We start from the raw sequence: 27485 nt of genomic DNA on the forward strand, positions 1-27485 counted from the left end.
ACCTCCACCCAGAGCTGTGCCTGGGAGCGGGCTCGGCACAGCCTGAGCAGAGCCCGCCTGTTCCCTGACCCCGTTCCGAGGGAGAGCTGTGTTTATCTTTGGAAACATTAAGGCAGAAGAGGAAGTAATTAAATCAAAAAAACCCCGCCTGCTTCCGAGAGCCCGGCGCAGGAAAGCGCCGCCGGCCCCGGCGCTCCTGGCAGCAGGACACGGCCAGGGCCTGCAGCTGGCACTGCCCAGCCCTGGCTGCAGCAGGAAGGGCTCCATAAACCCCGGGGACACGGCCCCACAACGCTCAAATCACCACCCACACCCGCAGGAGCCACAGGCCCCTCTGGAGGAGCCCTCCAGGAGAACTGGAAGCAGTGAGGGCCCAGGAGCTGCTTTAGGGGATCCCAGGTGACCTCCGAAGGTCCCTTTGGACCTCACACCCTCTGGGGTTCCACCAGGTGACTGTGACACCTGGATGGGGGGACAATGTCCAGGAGGGGCTCCAGGAGAGCTGCAGAGGGACTGGGGACAAGGGACAGGAGCCAGGGAATGGCTGCCAGTGCCAGAGGGCAGCCATGGATGGGATCCTGGCAATGAGGAATTGCTGGCTGGGCTGGAATTGCCAGAGCAGCTGGGGCTGCCCCTGCATCCCTGGCAGTGCCCAGGGCCAGGCTGGACACTGGGGCTGGAGCAGCCTGGCACAGTGGAGGTGTCCCTGCCATGGCAGGGTGGCACTGGGGGGGCTCTGAGGCCCCTTCCCACCCAGCCATTGCACTGTGGCTCAGCTCCCCCAGGAGGAGGATCCTGGTGCCCAGCCGTGGTCCTGTGGCCAGAGCTGCTAAAAGCGTTTTGGGGAGGAACTCTGCTATTTTTACCTGATGCCAAATTCCAGCTGCTTCCCTGGGGAGCCATTCCCAGCTCCACTGGCACCCTGGGTGATAATTATGGGGATGCCAACATTTACCCACGGCCTAAAAACAGCCCCAGCTGCTCCCATGGCCCCTCCTGCCCTGTGGGAAAAATATGTGGGAATTACGAAATGGGTTGGGTGGGAAGGGACCTCAGAGCCCCTCCAGTGCCACCCTGCCATGGCAGGGACACCTCCACTGTGCCAGGCTGCTCCAGCCCCAGTGTCCAGCCTGGCCCTGGGCACTGCAGGGATCAGGGGCAGCCCCAGCTGCTCTGGCAATTCCAGCCCAGCCAGCAATTCCTCATGGCCAACATCCCATCCATGGCTGCCCTCTGGCAGTGGGAGCCATTCCCTGCTCCACTGGCACCCTGGGTGATAATTATGGGGATGCCAACATTTACCCATGGCCTAAAAACAGCCCCAGCTGCTCCCATGGCCCCTCCTGCCCTGTGGGAAAAATATGTGGGAATTACAAAATGGGTTGGATGGGAAGGGAGCTCAGAGCCCCCCCAGTGCCACCCTGCCATGGCAGGGACACCTGCCACTGTGCCAGGCTGCTCCAGCCCCAGTGTCCAGCCTGGCCCTGGGCACTGCAGGGATCAGGGGCAGCCCCAGCTGCTCTGGCAATTCCAGCCCAGCCAGCAATTCCTCATGGCCAACATCCCATCCATGGCTGCCCTCTGGCAGTGGGAGCCATTCCCTGGCTCCTGTCCCTTGTCCCCAGTCCCTCTGCAGCTCTCCTGGAGCCCCTCTGGGCCCTGCCAGGGGCTCTGAGCTCTCCCTGGAGCCTCCTCCTGTCCAGGTGAGCACCCCCAGCTCTCCAGCCTGGCTCTAGAGCAGAGCTGTTCCCAACTGGCCAAGGGACACAGAGGGACAGTGGGACAGGATCCAGCCACAGGCAGAGAGCAGCTCCAAGCTCCAGGACAAAAGGCCTCAGTGCCAGCCCCGGTCCTGTCCATGCTGGGCAATTCCCTGCAGAGCAGCCAAGGACAGAGGGAAACCCCAAACCCAAACCCCAGCCAGGGCTGCCCCTCACGGATCACACGTGGGTGCCCAAGTCCCTCCCTGCTCCGGGCTGCCAGGGCACAGGGAATGATCCAAGCCCTGCCTCAGTTTGTCTTGACCCTGCAGGGATCATTTCCACCCAGCCTGTGCCAGCATCAACATCTCCCACGAGGGCAGAAGGAGCTTTTGTTCCCTGTGTCCCACACAGGCGGCAGGGCCGGAGCGCGGCACATCCAGGGGGGCTCTGCAGGGAGGGACAGGGACAGGAACCACGGGGTAGGAATGGAGAGGTGGGAATGGGGTCAGCTTCCACAGGGGCCTCAGCTGGGCTCCGCAGTGCCAGAGCCACCAGAACTGACAGGGGACGAAATGTCCCATCAACATGGGAACTCTGAGAATGCCCAGAGAACACCACTGGCCCTGTCCCCAAGTGCCACATCCACACAGCTCAGAAATCCCAACAGGGATGGCACTACAAACCCCCCTGGGCAGCCCCTGCCAAGGCCTGACCCCTTTCCAGGGGGAAATTCCTGCTGTGCCCACCCTGAGCTGCCCTGGCCCAGCCTGAGGCCGTTCCCTCTCTCCTGTCCCTGTTCCCTGGAGCACAGCCCGACCCCCCCGGCTGTCCCCTCCTGCCAGGGACTTGTGCAGAGCCACCAGGGCCCCTGAGCCTCCTTTGCTGCAGGCTCCTCAGAGGATGTGTGCTGCAGAAGGAATCCCCTCCAGGAGGGACAGCCCTCACCAGGGATCTGCCTCTCCAGGGCAGCAGGAACAGCAGAGGCTGCAGGAGGAGGAAGAGGCTGAATCCAAGGGGAACTGAAACCCCGCTGACCACAGACTGCTCCGGGATGGGGAAATGAGCCTGCCCTGGAACCCTCAGCTTCCTCGTCGGCACTTCCCAGAGAACCAGGGCATTTCTGAAGCAGGTACAGCTCCCATGTGGAGCTGCTCCCCAGAGCCTGGAGCTGTCCCTCAGCCTGGCCCCACAGCCTGCAGAGGAGCCCTGCTCTGCCCAGCCTGGGAATGCCCGTCCCTGCTCCCCCCAAACCCCATGGCACACACCCCCAGAGGGTGCAGCCCTGGTCCCAGCGCTGCCCCAGTGACCTGGAGCAGCTCCTCACCTCTGATCCCTGGGAATGAGCAGGGAGATGGGAATGGAGGCACCAGGGAGTGCTGCCAGCTCCGAACCTGGACAGGGATTATTCCCAGGATTAGCACATTCCCAGCAGCTCCTGCTCCCAATGGACCCCACCAACACCCAGCTCCCCCAAACCCACCTCAGCCCCCACACGGATTATCTGGGAAGGCTGGAACAGGCTGGGATGAGTCCCAAGGTCATGGAGCTCAGTGGTTCTTCCCCAGAGGGTGCTGGGCACTGCCCAGGCTGTCCAAGAAATGGGCACAGCCCCAGGGATGCCAGGCTGGGATTGCTGGAGTGTCTGTGCAGGGCCAGGAGCTGGATCTGTGATCCCTGTGCTCCCTTCCAGCTCAGGAAGTTCCAGAATTTTAGGATTCAACTGCAGACCTGTCCCTGGAGCTGCTCCCAGCCCCAGCTCCTGGAGACCAGCAGGACACAGGGCCCTTCCCAACTTATCCCAGGGGTCTGAGCTGAAGAGGGGAGATTTAGATGGGATACTGGGAAGAAATCAATACAGAACATGACTCGAAATTCCCCATTTTAGTGGAAGTTCCTGGAGAATGCAGTTTGCCAGGTGGAGCGGGACTGGGGACAAGGGACAGGAGCCAGGGAATGGCTGCCAGTGCCAGAGGGCAGCCATGGATGGGATGTTGGCCATGAGGAATTGCTGGCTGGGCTGGAATTGCCAGAGCAGCTGGGGCTGCCCCTGATCCCTGCAGTGCCCAGGGCCAGGCTGGACACTGGGGCTGGAGCAGCCTGGCACAGTGGAGGTGTCCCTGCCATGGCAGGGTGGCACTGGGGGCTCTGGGGTCCCTTCCCACCCCAGGAATTCCGTGACTCCGTGACCCCGAGGCACACCCACACCTGGGCCAGGGGCAGAGGCTCTGTTTGACAGGAAGGGCTGGGAATGGCAGCCCCATGGGCTCCTTCCCAGAAGGAAACAGCTCTGCTCCTCCACCCAAAGCCAACAGAGCCGGGCAGGGGCTGGGCCCTCACGCACCTGGAGCCGCCCTGAGGGGACCCTGCGCAGCAGAGGACAAGGCTGGAAGGGCTTCCATGTGACCCGAGGAGCTCCTGCATCTCCACCAGCCTGAAATCCCTCATTTCCCAAAAAAACTCAACTGAAATCCTTGGATCACTTGGATTTGAGGAAGACAGGAAAGCCTCCATGGAGTAAGGAAGATGAATTCCCCATCCTGAGGAGAATCCAGCTGGCCAGGAGTGCTCCTCACGGATGTGCCTGGCACATTCCACACGTGGAGCTTCCAGCCCTGCAGTGACAGCTCAGACCTGAGAGAGCAAACACTCATCTCTGCTGCTGCTCTGCCAGAAACACTGGGAATCATGGAATTGGGGATGGGCTGGGTGGGAAGGGACCTCAGAGCCCCTGCAGTGCCACCCCTGCCACGGCAGGGACACCTCCCACTGCCCCAGGAGCTTGGGCACAGCCACCCCTCTGCCCCAAACTGCTTCACTTCCCCCACAGCAAAACCCCCATTTCCCAGAAAAGAAAACAGCACTTGGGATTTATTTGGGTCAAATTCCATCTCTGGCGTAGGTTTAGGTTTTTCCAAACCCTCAACAAGTGACTGACCCCCCGTTCAGCCAAACCATCTTGGGATTTACCAAGCAGGACAAAAAGAAAACAACCACTAAAGAGTTCAACAACAAAATAAACAACCCCAAACCACCAAGACGACAAACGGGTAAAACCAAGTCAGACATGGGGCAAAGGTCAGGGAAAAATGAGCAAGAAACTATTGAAAAATACAAAAAAAAAGGGAATTAACTATAAATTCGACAGAAACACTGAAAATTCAAACATTTTCTCCAACATCAGCTTCCTGTCCTGCCTGGATTTTCAGGAATACTGAGTGATGTCCGTGCTGACCCCGTCCCCCTGGGGATTTCAGCAGCACAAGCTGGTTCCAGACACACCAATCCCAGCAAAAAAACACCTAAAAACCCCCAAAACCACTGGCTAACAGCCAGAAAATGGGGCAAACATGCCACAACCACTCCAAACTTGGACATGGATTAAGGATGAAGGCTGCTTTGCATGCACAGAGCTGGGGGAGGAAGGACGGGAGGGACCCCCCGTGCCCCTCCCAGAGCAGAAGCGACATTCCCAGAGGCAGGAATGATCCCAGAGCCCTGGGATAATCCCTGCGTGGGCACAGGGGGCTGGGGTAAATCCCACAGACACATGCCAGGCCTCTGGGCAGCGCTGCAAACACGGAGTGATCCCGGTGTGAGCACACGGAACGGGAACTCCAGGATAACAGCGCTGCCAGCAGCGCCCTGGGGTGCCGTGCCTGGGGACACAGCCCCGTGCCCGGGGCTGGCTGGACACCAGAGGGAGGGAGGCCACGGGGCTCCTGATGGGAATAGCTGCACCAACTGGAAAGTGGGAAAAATGCCCCCAATCTGTCCAGAATGAGACCAGGAGCACTGGAAGTGCACTGGACGAGCCCAGTGCCTCCCCACTGCCTGCTTCCCACCCATCCCAGAGCAGAGCAGGAGCTGGGATGAGCCCAGCACGCTCCCATCCCCTCCTTCCCACCCATCCCAGAGCAGAGCAGGAGCTGGGATGAGCCCAGCACCTCCCCATCCCCTCCTTCCCACCCATCCCAGAGCAGAGCAGGAGCTGGGATGAGCCCAGCACGTCCCTGTCTCTCGCTCCAGACCCGGGGAGAAGAGTCCACATTTTCCACCAAACATTTCTGGGAAAAGATCCAAGAGCTGTGAGCAGTTTCTGACCCTCCCCACTCCTCCAGAGCCCCTTCCTCACCCTCCTTTTGCCCACAGCCAGGGCCAGGAGAAGGCAGTTTCCTTCTGGGGTGCTGCAGTGACATTCCTACCTTGTCCCCCTTTTTCTGTCACTCCCTTCCAGCCACCCCAGAGCCTGGAAAATTCCATGAACCCCAAAGCCCTCATGGGCTGGGATGAGGCAGCAGAGCCAAGGAAAATAATGTGCAATAATCCCATTGAAATGATTTCAGGGACAGACAATGGGATGGCTGCAAGAGGGAAGCCATTCCCTGGGTCCTGTCCCTTGTCCCCAGTCCCTCTGCAGCTCTCCTGGAGCCCCTCTGGGCCCTGCCAGGGGCTCTGAGCTCTGCCTGGATCCTTCTCCTGTCCAGGTGAGCCCCCCCAGCTCTGCCAGCCTGGCTGGTGCCACTGTCCCTCAGACAAGCTGGAATGGCTCAGGAGGACTTAGCCTGGGTTATCCCGGGAATTCCTGTGTGCCAAAGCCTCGGCTCTGCTCCCAGCACTGGCACCTGCTGCTGCAGGAATGTTCCCTAAACTGAATTTGGCACCTTCAAGGGCCTGGGGCCTTCCTGAGCCTCAGGCAACAGAGAGGCAGCAGAACCCTCTGGACATGGCCAGGGAGCTGGGCAGGGAATGGAGCTGGGCAGGGAATGGAGCTGGGCAGGGAATGGAGCCGGCAGTGCTGGGGATGGTTGGACTGGATGAGCCCCGAGGGATTTTCCACCCCAAACAATTCCACGATTCCATTAAAAACACCCAGCGGAACAGAGAAGCACAAGAGCTGCACGTGGGGGGCAGGTGGAGCAGCTGCAGCCAGGTGAGCTCCTCACAGGAACAAAGAGCCCCAGGTGAGCTCCCCCCTGCCTGAGCAGTGTCACCCACCCTCTGCACACCCTGAGGCCTGAGCAGTGTCACCCACCCTCAGCACACCCCGAGGTCCCCTTTCCCCCTTCTTTTGGGGCTCCAGCATCCCAGGAGGGCGGGCAGGCCCTGGCACAGGTGCCCAGAGCAGCTGGGGCTGCCCCTGCATCCCTGGCACTGCCAAGGCCAGGCTGGACACTGGGGCTGGAGCAGCCTGGCACAGTGGCAGGTGTCCCTGCCCACAGTGGCACTGGGGGGGCTTTGGGGTCCCTTCCCACCCAAATCACCCATTCCATGAATCCATGTCCCTGTTCTGTGACCACGGCAGGGTCCTGTCCCCTCCCAGGGGTCCCTGGCTGGGGCTGGGCCCATCCACACTCCCTCCCCCCCATCCCAGCACCACTCCCACCCCGTCTCAGCCAGGATACCCCGGTAAATCCCGGGATTTACTCGGAGCCTGGCAGCCTCCATCTGGACCAGGAGCTGCAAATCCCACAGCAGCCTTGCCTGGGATGGGACAGGCCCCAGGCTGGCACTGCTCCCAGGACATCTCAGCAAGTCCCCAGGTGCTGCCTGGGGGAGCCACAGGTCCCTGCTCACCCCCCAGCCCCGGGCAGGACACGATCCCTTCCCTCCCTTCCCGCTGGGAATTCTGTCCTGGCCCCCATCCGTCCTTCCCCACACATTTGGGGCTCCCCCTGTGCCAGATGCTCTGCCCTGCAGCACTCCCAGGAACCCCAGGAGCTTGGGTTAAAATCCTTAAAGGATGTGTCCAATTCCCTGGGCTGGCAGCACCAGGAGAAACTGGGACTGGTTTGGGGCAGGAGGGGCTCTTTGGTTTTGGGGTTTTTTGCAACTCCACAAGGCTATGGATCCTCCTGGAGCTGCATCCAGCGCTCCCACTGGGACACAGACTGGAATTTCACCTCTCAAACTGGAACTGCCTCCTTGGTCAGGACATCAGCCCGACATCCCTGCAGCCCCATCCCACATCCCTGCAGCCCCATCCCTTCTCCAGCCCCACATCCCTGCAGCCCCATCCCATCCCTGGCCCCCCATCCCTGCAGCCCCATCCCACCTCCAGCCCCCCATCCCTGCAGCCCCATCCCATCTCCGGCCCCACATCCCTGCAGGTCCAGCCCCACATCCCTGCAGCCCCATCCCATCTCCGGCCCCACATCCCATGTCCAGCCCCACATCCCACCTCCCCACGGCCACCAGCTCTCCACCTCCGTTCCCTCACGGCCACACCCTCTCCAGCCTCTCCCTGCTCGGATGTTCCTGCTCCCACTCCCAGCGGACTCACGCACACTCCGCACGAGGTGTGCAGGAGAATTTCCCCTTTTATGGTGAAATGGCAGCTGGGGGAGCAGCCCCCAGCCCCGCTCCTCCCCCACAGCCCACCGCCCTCCCTGGGATGGCTCCACAGCTCCCAGCTGCTCCCTCCGCTTCGCCCCGCGCTTCCTACGGGCTCTGGAGCCGGGAGCAGCTTTCTCCCAGGATGACTCAGAGGATCCCAGCCCTGTGCCTGTCTCATGACTTCAGGCGGCAGGCTCCAGGCTGGAGTGCGGGATTTCGGGCTGCCGATTCATCGCCGCGTGCCGCCGGGCCGGGATGAGCGATCGCATTCCTCTGCCTGGCCCAATGCCACCCGCATCCCGCGGCCGGGAGAGGCTGCCGCACGCCGGGGTGCTCAGAGGGCCCTCGGGGAAAGGAACCGCTTTGCTTGGGGAAAACTGCCCTGAAAAGGCCAAGATTGCAACCCGGGGATCCTGGAATGGTTGGGTGGGAAGGGAGCTCAGAGCCCCCCAGTGCCACCCTGCCATGGCAGGGACACCTGCCACTGTGCCAGGCTGCTCCAGCCCCAGTGTCCAGCCTGGCCTGGACGCTATCAGGGATGCAGGGGATGAAGGAAGGAGCTCCAGCAGCTCTTGGAGCAGCTCCTTGAAACCAGACCTGGATCCCAAACACAGTAAACCTCGAGTTCTGCACCAGCATTAAACAAAAGTACAAAATCCCAACACCCTGGATGGAATTCCCAAGAGATCCAACACTTGTGAAAGGTCCTTGTATAAAACCAGAGTTGCCAAGAAAACCTCAGGTCAGAGGGACAATCCAGAAGTAAATCCACATTTCCTCCCTCTGTGTTAATGATGGTAAGGTGACTGCACTGCCAGGACTTGGGAGGAAAAAGGGAAAACAGGGATGCCAGGGAGGGTGGGAAGAACGTGGATGCAGTCGTGTGTGACAGGAGCAAAGCAGCCTCCAAACACAGCCCAAACCCATCCAGACAGGGGAAAGAAAAGGTGAAGTGAAAACACGGACCTGAGTCAGGAGCGCTGAGGGGAACTCGGAGAGGGAGGAAGGAGAAGTTAAATGGACAGAGAAATCCCCCAGGAGAGCCCCACTGTGCTGGGAGGAGCCGGGGCAGGAGAGGCGCTGGGACACCCAGGGCTGTCTGCAGTGCCACTGTCCCCCCTGCCCTGCTGGCACGTCACCAGGACAGGCTGTGGTCACCTGGAGAGGGACTTGGGACAAATGCCAGATGGAATTAGATGGGCTATCAGCAAGAAATTCTTGGCTGTGAGGGTGCTGGGCTCTGCCAGGGCTGGGCCACCCTTTCTGTGGGGAAATCCCTCCTGATGTCCAAGCCAAGCCGCCCCTGGCCCAGCCTGAGGCCACTCCTCCTGTCCCTGTTCCCTGGGAGCACAGCCAGACCCCCAGATCCACTCTCTTGTCAGGGAGCTGCAGCAAACACCTAGGAAAACCACCTTCCTGGGCTTCCCACAGGTCTGCAGGAATTGCCAGCGCTGGGAACACCTGACACATCCCCAGGAGGAGCAGAGAGCCCGCTCCTGCAGCAATCAGCTCTCACTGCTCCCGTGAGGACCGGCACTGTCTGACCTCCTTCCTGCTGAGCTCACCTTGATCCCATCCCAGCTTATCCCTGTCCTTTCCAATCACCTGCCTGTGCACGGGAGCCCAGCTGCTGCTCCCTGGGCTCATCTCCTGAATGCACCCATGGCACAGCTCTGCTCACCCCTAACCCCAGCCCATGGCACAGCTCTGCCCAGCCCCATCCCCAGCCCCATCCCAGCTCTGCCCAGCCCCAGCCCCAGCCCATGGCACAGCTCTGCCCAGCCCCATCCCCAGCCCATGCTCTGCTCACCCCTAACCCCAGCCCATGGCACAGCTCTGCTCATCCCCAGCCCGTGGCACAGCTCTGCCCATCCCCAGCTCATGGCACAGCTCATCCCTAACCCCAGCCCGTGGCACAGCTCTGCCCATCCCCATCCCCAGGCACAGTTCTGCCCATCCCCATCCCCAGCCCCAGCCCAGCTCTGCCATCCCCAGCCCCGGCCCCAGCAGGCCGGGCGAGGCTAAAGCCAGCCATTGTCCTCGGCCGGGCCCTGACAGAGCCGCTGTGTCCCAGGGACAGCAGGGCGGTGTCCCCACAGCTGTGGCCAGCCCCGTGTCCCCGCAGAGGGACAGCGGTACCTGCCCTCGGTTCCAGCTCCTTCCCAGCCTGCCCCTCTGAGGGATACAGGAGCTGGCAGGTGAAGGGGGGATGAACACCCAGCTGGCACCTCCCACGCCTGGCTGGGCATCCTGACGGGAACTGGCTGCAGGGCTGTGGCTGCAGGTAGCTCAAAACCAACAAACACCAGGGCAAGCTGCTAAAACCAGGGCAGAGGCTTTTCCCACATAAAACACCAACGTTATGGCAGCTTTGCAGCAGAGCTGACTCAGAACTGGAATTGTTTGGGCTGGAACAGCATCGTGTCTGATCGTTCCCCAGCACTGCCAAGGCCACCACTGACCATGTCCTCAGGTGACTGCATCCCTGTGCCAGGGCTGCACAGCCCTTTCCAGAGGGAATTTCCCCAAAATCCCCCCTGAGCTGCCCTGGCCCAGCCTGGGGCCGTTCCCTCTCTCCTGTCCCTGTTCCCTGGAGCACAGCCCGACCCCCCCGGCTGTCCCCTCCTGCCAGGGACTTGTGCAGAGCCACCAGGGCCCCTGAGCCTCCTCTGCTCCAGGCTCAGCCCCTGCCCCGCTCCCTGAGCCCTGCTGGGGCTCCATTCCCTCCCCAGCTCCGTTCCCTGTCCTGGCAGCAGACCAGGGAGGTTTGGGAGGGACAATGAGCAGGAGGCCACTGTCCCTGTTCCCGGGATGCAGGGCCAAGCCCCTCGGAGCATCGGGGTGGGATCAGAAGCTGATCAGACCAGCAGGGCCCCAGCCCCGCCCTGGGGAGGCTGTGACAGTGGCAGCGGCAGTGACAAGACACAAGTGGCCTTATCTGGGCCATCAGCAGGCCCGGCTGGGCAGGAAGGTGCTGCAGAGCTCACGGAGGAGCTGCTTTGCTGCATTTCCTGCAGCTGCCCACAGAGACACCTCAGCTGCACACACCCCGCAGGCGGCTCTTCCTCCCCAAAATCCCCCTCGTGCTGCCACATCCCGATCAAACGGCTCAGACACACAAAAATAACGCGTGAGACTCTCTGCATCCCGGCGGGAGCTCCCTGCCAGGGGACACGTGGCACTGGAGCCACTCGCAAGCACAGAGCTCGGGAACTGCTGTGGGAGGGAGGAGAGGCAGGGCCCTCGCTGCTGCTCCCCCCGCGCCCCGATCCCCAACGCCGCCTGCCCCTAAACCAGTCCCCAGCCCCTTCCAGAGGGTCCCAGCAGGCCCCAAATCCTTCCACAGGCTGCCCCCAGTCACCAAACTCCTGCTCAGGATCCCACCAGCCCCCAAAATCCCCCAGAGGGTCCCACCAGTCCCTAAATCCTCCAAGAGGGTTCCAAGAGTCAACAAACCCTCCGAGAGGGTCCCAAGAGTCACCAAATTCCTCCAGAGGGTCCTCCCAGTCACCAAGGACCCTCTCCGAGCGTCCCAAGAGTCACCAAACCCCCTCACACGGTCCCACCAGCCCCCAAAACCTCCAAGAGGGTCCAAATAGTCACCAAACCCTCCACAAGGGTCTCCCACCAGCCTCCAAACCCTTCCAAGAGGGTCCCAACAGTCACCAAACTCCCCCAGAGGGTCCCAGCAGCCCCCAAACCCTCCAAGAGGGTCCCAGCAGCCACCAAAGCATCCAAGAGGGTTCCGACAGTCTCCAAACTCCCCAGCAGCCCCCAAATCACCCCACAGGGTCCCACCAGTCACCAAGGACCCTCCACGAGGGTCCCAGCAGCCCCCAAACCCTGTGGGCCTCCCCTGGCAGCAGCTCCACCCCGGATATGGGAAGGCTGGTTCCCAGGAGCAGGAATTGCCTGCCCCGAGGCCAGCAGGCTCCCCAGCTCGCCTCTGCCATGGAGCAGCATTTAGTGGTCAGGAGCTCTGGAGCCGCAGGAGGAGCAGAGCGGCCCCGGAGGCGGCACCGCCGCCGCCGCCGAGAGAGGAGGCACAAAAGCTCCTCCAGATCCCCCCACCAGCCCAGCGCACGGTCCCTGCTCCCCCAGGTGGGGCAGGGAACCAAACCGAAGGGGTTTTTGGGGTTAACTCCTCCCCTGCAGCCCGCGGAGCCCCAGGGCACGTTCCAAGTGGGGTTTGTTTGTGTTTGTAGCGCCCATAAAACCGCAGCTGCTGCTCCAGCCCAGGAATGGGAAAAGGGAGCTGGCTGCGCGGAAAGGCTTCACATTCAGGGAAAACATGAACTGGGTGAGAGACCAGGGAGAAAAGTGCTAAATCCTCACTGGCAGCACACAAAATATCACCTAGAAATGGGGCAAGGATCTGGGTACAACACCTGGGTTAGGGCTGTGTGCCCACCTCACCTTGAGCCACCTTCCCAAAGCAGGGACTGCCACTCCCAGGAATGCCAGACACCATCCCTGGCCACAGCAGCAGGCAATTCTGCCAAGGAAACCCAGCTGGACACGGGAATGTGCCCAAAGAGGGAGAAATCACCAGCCCAGAGCTGCAGCTCTGATTTCCCTGCTCAGGGGCTGCTCCAGGTCCAGCCTGAGCCATCCCACACCAATGATAACAACACTGAAAAGGAAGGGCAGCCAGGGGGGTCCAGGGAATGGAGCTGGCAGGGAATGGAGCCCCAGCAGGGCTCAGGGAGCTGGGCAGGGGCTGAGCCTGCAGGAGCAGAGGAGGCTCAGGGGCCCTGGTGGCTCTGCACAAGTCCCTGGCAGGAGGGGACAGCCGGGGGGTCGGGCTGTGCTCCAGGGAACAGGGACAGGAGAGAGGGAACGGCCCCAGGCTGGGCCAGGGCAGCTCAGGGTGGGCACAGCAGGAATTTCCCCCTGGAAAGGGGTCAGGCCTTGGCAGGGGCTGCCCAGGGGGGTTTGGAGTGCCCATCCCTGTTGGGATTTCAAGGCCATGTGGATGTGGCACCTGGGGACAGGGTCAGTGGTGGCCTTGGCAGTGCTGGGGATGGTTGGACTGGATGGGCTCTGAGGGGTTTTCCAACAAAAACAACTCCATGATTCCAAGATGAATCTCTCCCCAAACACACCTGGAGCTGGAGGAGCTCAGGCCCAGCCCTGGCACTGCCCGGGGACAGCTCTGGTCCCACCGCTGTCACTGTCACTGCTTGGCTCCCAACTCCCACATGGGCCCTGCAGCCCACAGAGCTGCTCCTCCCAGGCAGGAGTTCAAAGGGAAGGAGAGGAGGATTCATGGAGCAGCTGGGATCAGAAGAGCCGCAGTTCCCAGGCCTGGATGCAGCTGTGGGGGCTGGCGGGAGGGGTGATCCCTTCCAGAGCAGCCAATCCGGGAATCCCAGACTGGTTTGGGTGGGAAGGGACCCCAGAGCCCCCAGTGCCACCCTGCCATGGCAGGGACACCTCCACTGTCCCAGGCTGCTCCAGCCCCAGTGTCCAGCCTGGCCCCCTTCCAGAGCAGCCAATCCGGGAATCCCAGACTGGTTTGGGTGGGAAGGGAGCTCAGAGCCCCCCCAGTGCCACCCTGCCGTGGCAGGGACACCTGCCACTGTGCCAGGCTGCTCCAGCCCCAGTGTCCAGCCTGGCCCTGGGCACTGCCAGGGATGCAGGGGCAGCCCCAGCTGCTCTGGCAATTCCAGCCCAGCCAGCAATTCCTCATTGCCAGCATCCCATCCATGGCTGCCCTCTGGCACTGGCAGCCATTCCCTGGCTCCTGTCCCTTGTCCCCAGTCCCTCTGCAGCTCTCCTGGAGCCCCTTCAGGCCCTGGGATGTGCTGGAAGCTCTCCCTGGATCCTCACTTCTCCAGATGAGCACTCCCAGCCTGGCCCCAGGGCAGAGGGGCTCCAGCCCAGGAGCAGCTCCAGGGCCTCTCTGGATTTGCCCCCTCTCACATCCCCACCTTCCCCACCACCAGGCACGTGGCTGGAAGCAGCTCTGCACGTGGCAGGGCCATTCCCAGCCTCTCTTTCCCTGTGCAAATATTGACCCAGCAAACAGCTCCACCACTGCTGCCAGCCCCGGGGGCTTTTCCAGGGCCACGATTTTGCCGGATGCTCCCAGAAGCCGGCTGAGTCAAACCCTGAGTCACTGTGCCACGGCCACGCACGACAGTGACACAGAGAGGTGCCACCAGGAGAGCTGGAACCCAACCCAAAACACGGCTGGGACAGCAGCAGGATGAGCCCTGAGAGCCCTGCCCTGGCCTGCAGATCCACTCAGCTTCTCCCACCAGGAACCAGCTCCAGGAGCACCTGGGGAGGGGCAGGATGTGTCCTGTCTGTGCCTCACTCCTCACCAAGAGCACCCCAAAACCTGCCCCAAGCACCTCACGGAAACAGGCAGCAGCTTCCTCCTGCCACCCACGGAGCTGCCGAGCCCCAGGCCGGGTGTCTGAGGAGGGCACAGGCGTGGGTGATGCTGCTCCGTGAGCACGGAAACAGAGAAACCACCGTGACTTCCCGAGCAGCCTCGGCATCCTCCGGGGACACCGGCACCTCCCGGCCCCCAGGACTGCAGCAGGGATCAGTAAAGGAGTGGGCACAGGGCCAGGGACCTCAGAGCCCCTGCAGTGCCACCCTGCCATGGGGACTGCAGCAGGGATCAGCCACGGAGTGGGCACGGGGGCAGGGACCCCAGAGCCCCCCAGTGCCACCCTGCCATGGCAGGGACACCTGCCACTGTGCCAGGCTGCTCCAGCCCCAGTGTCCAGCCTGGCCCTGGGCACTGCAGGGATGCAGGGGCAGCCCCAGCTGCTCTGGCAATTCCAGCCCAGCCAGCAATTCCTCACTCCCAACATCCATCTCTCATCCATCAACCCCACTCCCATCCATCCCTGCCCTCTAACAGCTTAAACCCCCTGGAACATCCCAAATCGATCCCAAGCTGGGTCTTGGCTCCACTCATGCAGGCCATGCCCATCCAGCGCTCTGTATCCAAAACTTCCAGACTCCTTCAGCCACTGGGTTTGGAATTGAGCTGTCCTGGACTCTCAGGGTATGAGGGATGCACAGAGAAAACCCCGCAGATCCCGAGGTGAAACCAGGCACAATCCCAGCTCTGGGAAGCTGTCATTCCCAGGTAAAACCCAGCACAATCCCAGCTCTGGGAAGCTGTCATTCCCAGGTAAATCCCGGCACAATCCTGGCTCTGGGAAGCTGTCATTCCCAGGAAAAACCCAGCACAACCCCAGCTCTGGGAAGCTGTCATTCCCAGGTAAATCCCGGCACAATCCTGGCTCTGGGAAGCTGTCATTCCCAGGTAAATCCAGGCACAATCCCGGCTCTGGGAAGCTGTCATTCCCAGGAAAAACCCAGCACAATCCTGGCTCTGGGAAGCTGCCATTCCCAGGTAAAACCAGGCACAATCCTGGCTCTGGGAAGCTGTCATTCCCAGGTAAAACCAGGCACAATCCTGGCTCTGGGAAGCTGAAGGAAGAGCCAGGAGAATAAAACCCGTCCATTTTCAGGGAATAATGCAAGCAGTAAGACAGACAGTGCCATGGAAGGAGCCGGTTCCCCCTGCCAGGAGCGCTCACTCCACACTTTTCCCTGGAGCCCCTCTCCCACACGGCCCCACGGAGTGGGCTGGTGCCTGGCACAGCGAAGGGACAGGGGCACACAGTGCCAGGCGGGTGGTGTGTCCATGCTCTGCGTTCCTGGACACATCCCCCGTGGCTCCACAAACCAGGAAAAGCATCTGGATGCCTGCCTGGATCCTGGACAGCCTGTGCAGCCAAAGCAGCTCAAGGCCCCGGTCCTGCAGCCAAAGCCTCAGCCCTTGAGAGAGTTCAGAGCCCTTTTGTGGCCCTGCCCCAGGAGCAGGATGCAGTCCCAGGCCCTGCAGCACAACCCCAGGTCACGGGGGATGAGGCAGCTCCAGGAAACCCCAGGGACAGCAGCTCCAGCAACACCCAGTGACCCCAGGGAACGCAGCACGGATCTGCTTTCGGTTTTGTTCCCACAAACTGCACCAGCCACGGGCTGGGAGGGAAGGGAAGGATCCAGGGAGAGCTCAGAGCCCCTGCCAGGGCCCAGAGGGGCTCCAGGAGAGCTGCAGAGGGACTGGGGACAAGGGACAGGAGCCAGGGAATGGCTGCCAGTGCCAGAGGGCAGCCATGGATGGGAGATTGGCAATGAGGAATTGCTGGCTGGGCTGGAATTGCCAGAGCAGCTGGGGCTGCCCCTGCATCCCTGCAGTGCCCAGGGCCAGGCTGGACACTGGGGCTGGAGCAGCCTGGCACAGTGGCAGGTGTCCCTGCCATGGCAGGGTGGCACTGGGGGGGATTTGGGGTCCATCCCACCCAGCCCAGCCTGGGACTGTCTCTCAGGAGATGCTGCAGAGCCACCTCAGCTCCCACCACCCCACAGACCTCTCCCTCTCACATCCCCATCTGCAAACCCATCCCTGCTCAACCTGAAATCCCACAGGCACGGAACTCCTGGGACTCAGCACAGGCTGGGAATGCACCGGAGCCCCGGCAGGGCCGAGGGGCTCACCCAGCCCTGCTGCAGCTCAGCCCAGCTCTGTTTACAGGGACAGTGGCAGCCTGGCACGGCCCAGCCTGGCACGGCCCAGCCTGGCACGGCCCGGCCCAGCCTGGCACGGCCCACGGCTCTGCCAGAGCAGCCCAACCTGTACAGCAATTAGTCACCGGCAGACGAGCGCCGCTGCCCTTCCTCCAGCATTATCTGAGCAGGGAGGGGGTGGGAAAACAGAGCTGGGAACGCTGCCAGCCCGATCCCAAAAACCACAGAACCGGTGTGGGTCCGTCCCTGCGGACAGGCTGGCACAGCCCTGGGGACAGCCTGCAGGACACCTCCAGGGCTGTCACTGAGAGGCCACAACTGCTGGGTGCCCCATCCCGCACAGGTCACCTCAGACTGGGCCATCCCAGCAGCCAGGAGGCTCAGGCTGGTGTCTGGGAGCTGTGCCTTCCCTGGGGAACCTGGATCCATCCCCCTGGGCATCCTGGATCCATCCCCCCACAGAATCCTGGATCCATCTCCCCACAGAATCCTGGAGCCATCTCCCCACAGAATCCTGGAGCCATCTCCCCACAGAACCCTGGAGCCATCCCCTCCCTGCAGAGGTGAGTTAGACCCAAAACAAAGTGAATATTCACACCAACGGAACATGATTTGTTAAGTGTGAGCTCTTCCCTTCCCAGTGGCACAGAATCATGGAGTGGTTTGGGTGGGAGGGGAGCAGAAAGTTCACCTTGATCCACCCCTGCCATGGCAGGGACACCTGCCACTGTGCCAGGCTGCTCCAGCCCCAGTGTCCAGCCTGGCCTTGGGCACTGCCGGGATGCAGGGGCAGCCCCAGCTGCTCTGGGCACCTGTGCCAGGGCCTGCCCACCCTCCCAGGCAGGAATCCCCTCCCAGAATCCCACCTAAACCTGTTCTTCCTTTTGGCTGTCCCACTGCAGCCAGCCACATTCCTTCACAGCACCATCCCTCTGCCCCAAAAGAAATCCCAAATGACCCCAGACACATCTGGGACATTTCTGTTCCAAGGAAACTGAGGCTCTGGGAGTCACAGCAGGGAACCCCAGGCCCAAGCAGCCCCGGGCCCAAGGAGCCCCGTGTCCCTGGTCCCCAGCAGTCACCAACCAGCCCACAGCTCCAGTCTGAAGGGGCAGGTCCAGCTGCAGCATCCTCGGGGAGGAGATGAGGAAGAAGATGCAGGAGGAAGCACCTGGGGCAGGACAGAGGGGGTACAGCCCCCCAGCACGGCTCCTGAGGGGACGTGGAACCTGCTCCCAGATGGAATCCTGGAATCCCCCTGCATCCCCCACCCCAGCACGGTGTGCCCCGTGGGACAGCAGCTCCTGCCCTGCCAGAGCCCAGGACAAGGGGACAGGGGAACACAGTAACAGCAAGAACAACAACAACAACCCAGCACAGGAGCAGAAACCCTCGGGGAACCCAAAGCGTGACCCAGAGCTGTGCTCTGCAGCGCTCCCCACACACACCTCGCTGCCCCTGCCCTCCCCAGCTGCTCCAGGCTGGCACGGGGCTGGGATCCAGCCTGGCACGGAGGATCTGAGCGAGCCCCAGCAGCATGCCCTGGGGGACAAACCCACAGCAAACCAGGATCCCCCTCCCAGCTCCGAGCACGGGCTGGGAACAACTCAGTGACAGCCGGGGAGCGTGCCAGGGGGAAGAGGCACAGGGGGCTTGCAGCAAAGGCCTCATTTCCTGATTTTAGGGACTTCACCTCCTCTGACACTGCCAAAGCTCGTCTTCCCTGAAAGCTCTGGGGGCAGGAACCAGAAGGGAATGCGACGGGAAGAAACCCTAAATCCCCAACAAGGAACAGCCCACGACCAAAACAACCCAGAGCATCACCCAGCAGTGAGCAGGGACGAGGGAGAGCACGGAGAAATGGGGGAGATGCAACAGATCTGGGGCCAGGAGCGTCTGAGGGAGCAGGGAGGGCACCAGGGCCTGCCTGAGGGGCTGGGGGTGCCCGGGGAACCACCCCCCATCCAGGGGGGTGAAACCCCCCCCCCATCCAGGGAATGGGGCTGGGGGTACAACCCCCACTGCAGGGAATGGGGCTGGGGGTGAAACCCCCCATCCAGGGAATGGGGCTGGGGGTGAAACCCCCCATCCAGGGAATGGGGCTGGGGGTGAAACCCCCACTGCAAGGAATGGGGCTGGGGGTAAAACCCCCCATCCAGGGAATGGGGCTGGGGATGCCCGGGGTACGGGGCTGGGGGTGAAACCCCCATCCCGGGGAATGGGGCTGGGGGTGAAACCCTCCATTCCGGGGATACAACCCTCATCCCGGGGAATGGGGCTGGGGGTAAAACCCCCCATCCAGGGAATGGGGCTGGGGATGCCCGGGGAACAGGGCTGGGGGTGAAACCCCCACTGCAGGGAATGGGGCTGGGGGTCAGCCCCCCATCCCGGGGATACAACCCTCATCCCGGGGAATGGGGCTGGGGCTCAGCCCCCACGGCAGGGCTGTGCGTGCCCCCCGCACACGCCGCACGGTGCGGGGCAGCGGCCCCGGGCCGCAGGACAGCAGTGCCCCCCGGGCCCGGCCGCTGTTTCCGGAGCGGTGACAGCCCGCGCACGGCGGGGGAGGCAGGCACACCGAAAACACCCGGGCCGTGAACGCGCCCGACCGCGCAGGGGCGGCTGCGGCTGCCGGGAGCTCCCCGGGGCGCTCACAGGGGATTCCCGGGGGCTCGGAACCGCCCGGCCCGGCCCGGCCCGGCCCCCCCGCCCGGCCCGCGGGGAGCACGGCGGGTCTGTGACCCCTGGGACAGTGCCACGGGGCCACCAGCAGGGCGACAGCCCGGGGACAGCCCGGGGAACCCGGCACGGGTGACAGCGGGGACGCGGGGTGACCTGTCCTGGGCCAGGGCACGGGGACACCGCTGGGGTCTGCACCGCGGGGGTGGCACTGGCACTGCAGGGTGACACTGGCACCGCGGGGGTGGCACTGGCACCGCGGGGGTGGCACTGGCACGGCAGGGGTGACACTGGCACCGCGGGGGTGGCACTGGCACCGCAGGGGTGGCACTGGCACGGCAGGGGTGACACTGGCACCGCGGGGGTGGCACTGCAGGGACCGCTGCCGGGTGCCGGTGCCACGGGCCGTGGTGGCAGCGGGTGACAGGGGAGGGTGACACGGGGGCTGTGCGGGACCCGCAGGGGCAGCAGCGGGCAGGGGCTCAGGACACTGGGGAGGGGACAGGAACGGGGCACGGGGACACAAGGCACGTGCAGAGCCCGGTGTGCCGAGTGCCCGCGATCCTCCCGGGCAAGAGCTGCTGCTGGGGACACTGGGGACCCTGAGGGCACTGGGAGCACTGGGGACACTGAGGGCACTGGGGACCCTGGGGACACTGGGGACCCTGAGGGCACTGGGGACACTGGGGGCACTGGGGACCCTGAGGGCACTGGGGACCCTGGGGACACTGGGGACCCTGAGGGCACTGGGGACACTGGGGGCACTGGGGACCCTGAGGGCACTGGGGACACTGGGGGCACTGGGGACCCTGAGGGCACTGGGGACACTGGGGGCACTGAGGGCACTGAGGGCACTGGGGACACTGGGGGCACTGGGAACACTGGGGATGCTGGCGTTCCTGAAGATGCTGGGAACACTGGGGACACTGGGAGCCCTGGGGATGCTGAGGATCCTGAGGAGCTGGGGACACTGGTGACACTGGTGACTCTGGGGATCCTGGGGATCCTGAGGAGCTGGGGACACTGGGGACACTGGGGACACTGGGAGCCCTGGGGATGCTGAGGATCCTGAGGAGCTGGGGACACTGGGAGCACTGGGGACCTTGAGGAGCTGGGGACACTGGGGACACTGGGGACACTGGTGACCCTGGGGATCCTGAGGAGCTGGGGACGCTGGGGACACTGGAAGCACTGGGGACCCTGGGGATCCTGAGGAGCTGGGGACGCTGGGGACACTGGAAGCACTGGGGACGCTGGTGCCGCTGGGGACCCCTGTGACACTGTCGTGCCTGCTGGAGGACGCGGTCCCCTCCCTGTCCCGGCGGTTCCCGCGGCCCGGACACGGAGCCCGCTCCGGTGTGCCGAGTGCCCGCGATCCTCCCGGGCAAGAGCTGCTGCTGGGGACACTGGGGACCCTGAGGGCACTGGGGACACTGGGGCACTGGGGACCCTGAGGGCACTGGGGACCCTGAGGGCACTGGGGACACTGAGGACCCTGAGGGCACTGGGGACAGCTGAGGATCCTGAGGAGCTGGGGACACTGGGGATGCTGGCGTTCCTGAAGATGCTGGGAACACTGGGGACACTGGGAGCCCTGGGGATGCTGAGGATCCTGAGGAGCTGGGGACACTGGTGACTCTGGGGACCCTGGGGATCCTGAGGAGCTGGGGACACTGGGGACACTGGAAGCACTGGGGACGCTGGTGCCGCTGGGGACCCCTGTGACACTGTCGTGCCTGCTGGAGGACGCGGTCCCCTCCCTGTCCCGGCGGTTCCCGCGGCCCGGACACGGAGCCCGCTGTCCCGAGTGTCGCTGTCACCGCTGACTCTGGGGATCCTGGGGATCCTGAGGAGCTGGGGACACTGGGAGCACTGGGGACCTTGAGGAGCTGGGGACACTGGGGACACTGGGAGCCCTGGGGACCCTGGGGATCCTGGGGAGCTGGGGACACTGGGGACACTGGGAGCCCTGGGGACGCTGGTGCCGCTGGGGACCCCGGTGACACTGTCGTGCCCGCTGGAGGACGCGGTCTCCTCCCTGTCCCGGCGGTTCCCGGCGGTTCCCGCGGCCCGGACACGGAGCCCGCTGTCCCGAGTGTCGCTGTCACCGCTGCCCAGCGGGACACGGCACCTCGGGGGTGCCGGGCTGGCGGCCAGAGGGTCCCGGGGGGGTTTGGGGGTCCCGGCTGTGCCCCCGCCCCTGCGGGACCCGCTGGGGGCTGCCCTGGGGCGCTTTTTGGGGCGCCGGTGACCGGAGCGGGGCTGCGGGAGCTGCTCGCGGCCCCCGCCCCGCCCCGGGGCCTCTGCCAGCAGGCAATTAAGCTAATTAAAACTTCTCCTGGGTTCCCAGGGCCGGGAGCCAGCAGAGAGGGAAAGGGAGAGCGCTGCCGGGGCTGCCCCGGGGACAGACGGGGTGCCCCGGGTGGCAGCTCCCGGCGCGGTCCCGCTGTGGCACGGCCGGGTGGCAGCGGCTCCCGGGGTGGCTCCGGGGTCACCCGTGCCGGGGTGGCCGTGAGGCGACAGCCGGGCCGGGCAGGGGCAGGGGCAGGGCCCGGGTCCTTCCCGGAGCCGCGGGGATGGCGATCCCTGAGGAGGAGGAGGAGGAGGGCAGGGAGAGGGCTCTGCTCCTGCTGCAGCCCTGCCGTGCCCCCAGAGCCCCCTCCCCGTGCCAGCCCGACCCTGGTGACACCGATCCTGGTGACAGTGACCCTGGTGGCCCGGTGCTGTCCCTGGGGGTGACAGCGGCTGGCCCTGCCCCACCCGGGCCGGGAGGGGAGCCCAGCCCGGCCCGGCGCTGGGGTCGCCGTGGGGGCGCTGGCGCTGTGCCGTGCTGGGTGACAGATGTCACCTCCGAGACCCGCGCCCCAGGCGGTGACACCCCGCGGGCACAGCCGTGGGGACACGCGGGGCCCGGGGGGCTCGGGGCGGGGCCCGGCCGTGCCCCCCCGGGATCAGGTGCTGCCCCGAGCCCCCGGGTGTGTGCAGCCTTTGTGTCCCGGTGGTGCGGAGGAATCCCAGCGATTCCGGGCACGCGGAGGCCCCGGCCCCTCGGCCTGGGGAGGCCGCGCCGGGGGGGACGGTGCCCCCAGCCCCGGGTCCGGGCCGGCCCTGGGGGTCCTTCCCATCCCCGCCGGGAGCGCCGCCCGAGCGGGGGGGGCCCGGCCGGGGGTCCCTGGAGGGAAGCTGAGGGGACCCCTCCCCTGCCAGCTGAGGAGCAGCCCCCCGGGAACCCCCCAGCCCAGTTTGGGGGCGCTGCTGGCCGGCAGGAGCGGGGCCGCGCTGATCCCGGCGGATTTACATTCCTGGGTTGTTCCGCAAGGCCCCATGTGATGCCTGAACCGTGGAACCAGCCCGGGCAGGAGCCGGGGGGGCGGGCGGGACTGTCCCTCCGGGGCACCGGGCTGCTCTGGGTGGGCTCGGGGTCCGGGGGTCGCCGCTGCCCGGCGGTGTCAGGCGGGAGGGCACGGCCGGGCTCGGCACGGCCCGGCGCGACGTGGCACGGGCAGCACGGAGCCGGCCCCGCCGGGTTGGGGGTGACACTGGCCCCCCAACAGCCCCAGCCCCCCAACAGCCCCGGCCCAGCCCCGTCCCCCAGCCCAGGGCCGCTCCCGGGGGCAGCGGGGCCGGGTACGGGCGGTACCGGGGCGAGGTTCGGGACCGGCGGGCTCGGCCCGGGGGTGCTGCGGGGCTGGGGCGGTGCCGGGGAAGGTGCGGGCCTGGGGGCTGCGGGGCTGGGGAGGGGCCGGGGGCATTGCGGGGTCTGGGAAGGGCACAGCGGGGTCTGGGTGCTGCGGGCCTTGGGGGTTGCGGGGCCGCTGCGGGGCCGCTGCTGTGCTGGGAGGTTCGGGGAAGGTGCGGGGCCGGTGCGGGGCCGAGGGCGGCGCGGGGCTGCTCCCGCCCGCGGCTCCTCCCGTCCCGCCGGGCTCCTCCCGCCCGCCGGCCCGGCGATATTTAACCTGGGCCGGGGCGGGGAGCGGCAGCGCCGAGCGGGGCCGGACCGAGCCCGAGGCAGCGCCGCCCGATCCCGCTCCGGTAGCGCCGGGAGCCCGGGCTGCGGCACGGCGAGCGGGAGGGGAGGGGGCTGCGACCCGGAGCCCAGCGCGCCCCCGGCCCGTGTGTCCCGCAGCCGCCGCCGGTCCCGTGCCGTGCCGTGCCTTGCCGTGCCGTGCCGCCCGGCCATGCGAGCCCCGGCCCCGCTGGCGCTGGGTTGCGTCAGCTTCGCGCTGTGCCTGCTGGAGCTGCCCCACGGCCGGGGCCTGCCGCCGCGCAGGTGAGGGACCCTGCCCGGAGCCCCCTGCCCACACACCCTGCCTGCACCCCCTGCCCGACCCCTGCCCCGACCCCGGCCCCGATCCTTGCTCCGACCCCTGCCCGGAATCCCCTGCCTGCACCCCCTGCCCAAGTCCTGCCCGGAGCCCCCTGCCCAATCCCTGCCCCGATCCTTGCTCCGACCCCTGCCCGGAATCCCCTGCCCAACCCCTGCTCGGAGCCCCCTGCCCCGCTCCCTGCCTGCCCCATCCCTGCCCCGATCCCTGCTCGGAACCCCCTGCCCCGACCCTTGCCCGCATTCTCTGCCCCGACCCCTGCCCGATCCCTGCGTGCACCCCCTGCCTGCATTCCCTGCCCCATCCCTGCCCCGACCCCTGCCCGCATTCTCTGCCCGGGACGAGCCCCTGCCCCTGCCCCCGCCCCCCCCTGCCAGGTGTGCCAGGTGTGCAGGGGTGTGCAGAGCCGTGCCAGGTGTGCCAGGTGTGCAGGGGTGTGCAGAGCCGTGCCAGGTGTGCCAGGTGTGCCAGAGCCGCCGGGGGCTGGCGCAGGCCGGGACAGATTTTGTGTGTGCAGGAGCTCGGCGGTGCCCGTGGCCGCTGGGGGTGCCCGGGGGGGTCTCTGGGGTGCTGAAGTGGCACCGGGGATCGGGGCAGCCCCCCCGTGTGCGGGTCCCGGCCCGGGGACCCCGCCTGGCTCGGGAGGGGCAGCCCTGGCACCCCGGGACGGGGGGCACCGGGGCACCCCCACCCCACCGGGCCCGAGCAGCCCCTGCCGTGGCTGGGCTGGGGCTGGGGTCCTCTGGGGCACGGCACGAGGGTTGAAATGGGGAGAAAACACTGAAAAAAGGGAAAAGAAGGACGGGAGTAAGGATCGGACCCAAAGCTCCGAGTTCCTTGGGGAGGGGAGTTCCCAGAGGGTCCCCCGAGGAAAAGGCGTCCCCGGGACGCTCAGGACAGGGACACTGAGGCACGGGGGAGCTCTGGGGCACCGAGGGGTGCCCGGAGGCCGGAGCCCCCCGGGGCACGGCTGTGGGTGCCACAGCGGGTGCCGGGGGTGCCACGGCGGGGCACGGCCGTGGGAACGGGGTGGGCGGAGCGGGGGGCTCCGGGGAGAGCAGCGGTGCCCGGCGCTGTCGTGTGTGCGGGACACGTGTCCGTGTGCCCGGGGTACGTGTGTGCCCGCAGGTAGCGCCGGCTGCCCTGCTCTGGCTGCTTCCTCCTCCTCCTGCTCCTCCTCCTCCTCCCCTCCGGAAGCCCCGGGCTCGGCGCTGGCTCGGGCTCAGGCGGTGCCCGGTGCCCCCCGAGGCTGTCGCCGTGCCCGGGAGCCGAGCTGTGTCCCCTGACCCCGTCCCTTCTCTCCTGCAGGGCCCCCCCGGCGCGGAGCCCCCCGGAGCGGATCCCCGGAGCCCCCCCGGCCCCGCCGCCCTTCGGGACCCCGCGGCACCGAGCTCCGGTTCCCCGGCACGGCCCGTGGGCCGCCCCCCGGCCCCCGCCCTGGCACGTCCGGCGCCTCATCCTGCGGCACGACCCCCGGAGGGACCCCCGGGCGGGCCGGGGCCGGCGCCACGCCGGGGGGCACCTGGCGCGGGTGGGCTGCGTGCTGGGCACCTGCCAGCTGCAGAACCTGAGCCACCGCCTGTGGCAGCTGCGGGGACAGTGGGGCCGCCGCGACTCGTCCCCCATGAACCCCAACAGCCCCCACAGCTACGGCTGAGCGGGGGGCGCGGGACCCCCGCAGCACCGGCACGGCGCCTCCGCGCCCCGGGGGGCTCCGGGGGGCTCCGGGCGGCCCCGGAAGGAGCAGCGGGCACGGACAGGACAGGAGCGGGCAGCGGTGGCCCGTGGTGACACAGCGCGGGCCGTGGTGGCCCGCAGAGACTGGCGGTGGCCCGGAGCGGCTCACGGTGACCGGAGCTGGCCCGCAGTGACTCTTGGTGGCTCGCAGTGGCCCCTGGTGGCCGGTGGTGGCCCGTGGTGACCCGGGGTGGCGGCAGTGGGTCCAAGGGCCACCGGGAATCCCGCTGACCGCAGCAGCACCGGCGCCTTGTGCAAGACCCCCCGGCCGCGTCCTGCTGACTCAGAACTGCCGTGGTGCCGCGGCACCCCCGGAGCCCCCCGGGCACCTCCGGAGCCCCCCAGGGCACCCCAGTCCTTCCCCGGGTGACACCGGGGCTGGGGACCCTGCAAGGACAGGACACGGGGACCCCGCTCCGGGCCGGGGGCGGGGCAGCCCCAGCACCTTCCCCACGCTTGGGGGTCCCGGCTGGGGCTGGCACTTCCCGGTGCCGGGGGGTCCTGCCCTCCTCGTCAACACTGTCCCCGCCCCTGGCACCTTGTCCCCAGCCTGTCACCCACACCCGGCAGGAGCTGGCCGCAGGGAGGTGTCCCCAAATGCGGGGGCAGTGGGAAGGTTGGGGTCTGTGCCCCACTGCTGCCCTGTCCCGGCCCTGTCCCCACTGCTGGCCCTGTCCTGTCCCCTGCTGCACCCTCGGGACACACCCACGCTGTGTCCCACAGGCTCAGGGGGTGCCCACACGGGCTGGGGGCACGAGGGGACACGTGTGACATCCCTGACACGAGGGGACACCTGTGACATCCCTGACACCCCGGCGTGCCGCTGTCACCCCCCAGGGCTGTCACCTGCCAGGGCCATCAGCCCATGGCGCCGGGGGACAGGGATGTGTGACCCCAGGCCACCGTCCCACCCCTCCTGGGAGCAGCTTGAGCAGCCCGCCAAGAGCAGCAGCCCCAATCCCCCCAGAGCAGCCCTGTTCTCCCAGGAGCACCCCGTTCCCAGAGCACCCCGTTCCCAGAGCACCCCGTTCCCAGAACACCCCGTTCCCAGAACACCCCGTTCCTGGGAGCACCCAGCCCCCAGAGCACCCCCGTCCTCTGGGAGCTCCCCAGCCCCCATTCCCCAGAGCACCCGGGTGTCCCAGGAGGTTTAGGGACAGGATGTGCCCTGGGTGCCACCCGAACAGGGCTGTCCCCTGGGTGTCCGTCCCCTGGGTGTCCCAGTTTCAGCACAGGAAGTCCCAGGAATGTCTCAAGGTGTCCCCTGGGTGTCCCAGGACGTTTGGGGTGGGATCCCATGGGTGCCACCCGGAGCCGTGTCCACCCCATGGACCTCCCATACCCTGTGGAGCTGCCGAGGGGCGCGGGGGTCCCGGGGGTCCCCAGGCCTTGTCCCCTCCCCTGGGTGCCCCGCTGAGCCGGGGGGGTGCCCGGCCCATCCTGGCCCAGGTCGCTGCTTCCCGGGAATCCTGGTTTGTGTGGAATAAACAGAGCATGAGGAGGAGCCGGGATGGAGTGTGGTGATCCCGTGGGGATGGGATATGGGATGGGGCACGATGACCCTATAGGGATGGGATATGGGATGGGGCAGGGATGGGGTATGGTGATCCCATAGGGATGGGATATGGGATGGAGTGTGGTAATCCCACGGGATGGGGCACAGTGATCCCATAAGGATGGGAAATTGGGATGGGGCACGATGATCCCATGGGGATGGGACAGGGATGGGGCACAGTGATCCCATAGGGCTGGGATATGGGATGGGTTGTGGTGATCCCATGGGGATGAGAAATCGGGATGGGGCACGGTGACCCCATAGGGATGGGGCAGGGTGACCCCATAGGGATGGGATATGGGGTGGAGCACGGATGGGTCAGGGATGGGGCACGGTGATCCCCTGGGGATGGGGCACGGTGATCCCAAGGGGCGGCCGTGTCCAGGGACAGGCACTGTGTCCCTCCGGGGCCGGAGGTGCCAGGCGGGGGCTGTGTCCGCAGGGGTGTGGGGACAGTGGGGACACGCACGTGTGTGCCACCCCGATGCCCGGCTGTGCCCGTGCCCTGTCCCGCCGTGCCCACACGTGCCGTGCCCACCCGTGCCAGCCCGGGCCGTGCCCTGTCACACCCGTGCCATCCGCTGTCCCCGTGCC

General features: G+C 65.8%; 2 protein-coding genes across 5 annotated transcripts in view; one reads left to right on the top strand and one right to left on the bottom strand.

The window, feature by feature from the left end:
• SBF1 (SET binding factor 1) overlaps positions 1-4229 on the bottom strand; it is a 50156-nt gene extending 45927 nt beyond the window's left edge. For all 4 annotated transcript variants that reach the window (XM_039704552.1, XM_039704549.1, XM_039704548.1 and 1 more), the window contains exons 1-2: positions 4167-4229; positions 3028-3094 (exon numbers count right to left, since the gene is read on the bottom strand). In XM_039704552.1, the coding sequence (XP_039560486.1) occupies positions 3028-3094; positions 4167-4214 (115 nt within the window). In that variant the 5' untranslated portion in view covers positions 4215-4229. The remainder of the gene's footprint in view (positions 1-3027; positions 3095-4166) is intronic.
• Positions 4230-23356: 19127 nt separating this feature from the next.
• ADM2 (adrenomedullin 2) lies at positions 23357-26831 on the top strand. Its single transcript, XM_039704565.1, has 2 exons — positions 23357-23544; positions 24908-26831. Exons 1-2 carry the CDS (start codon positions 23453-23455, stop codon positions 25254-25256), a joined length of 441 nt encoding a protein of 146 aa, XP_039560499.1. The 5' UTR covers positions 23357-23452; the 3' UTR covers positions 25257-26831.
• Positions 26832-27485: the final 654 nt, after the last annotated feature.

Source organism: Passer montanus, unplaced genomic scaffold (genome assembly GCF_014805655.1).
Source record: "Passer montanus isolate IOZ18808 unplaced genomic scaffold, ASM1480565v1 scaffold177, whole genome shotgun sequence".
Lineage (NCBI taxonomy): Eukaryota > Metazoa > Chordata > Aves > Passeriformes > Passeridae > Passer > Passer montanus.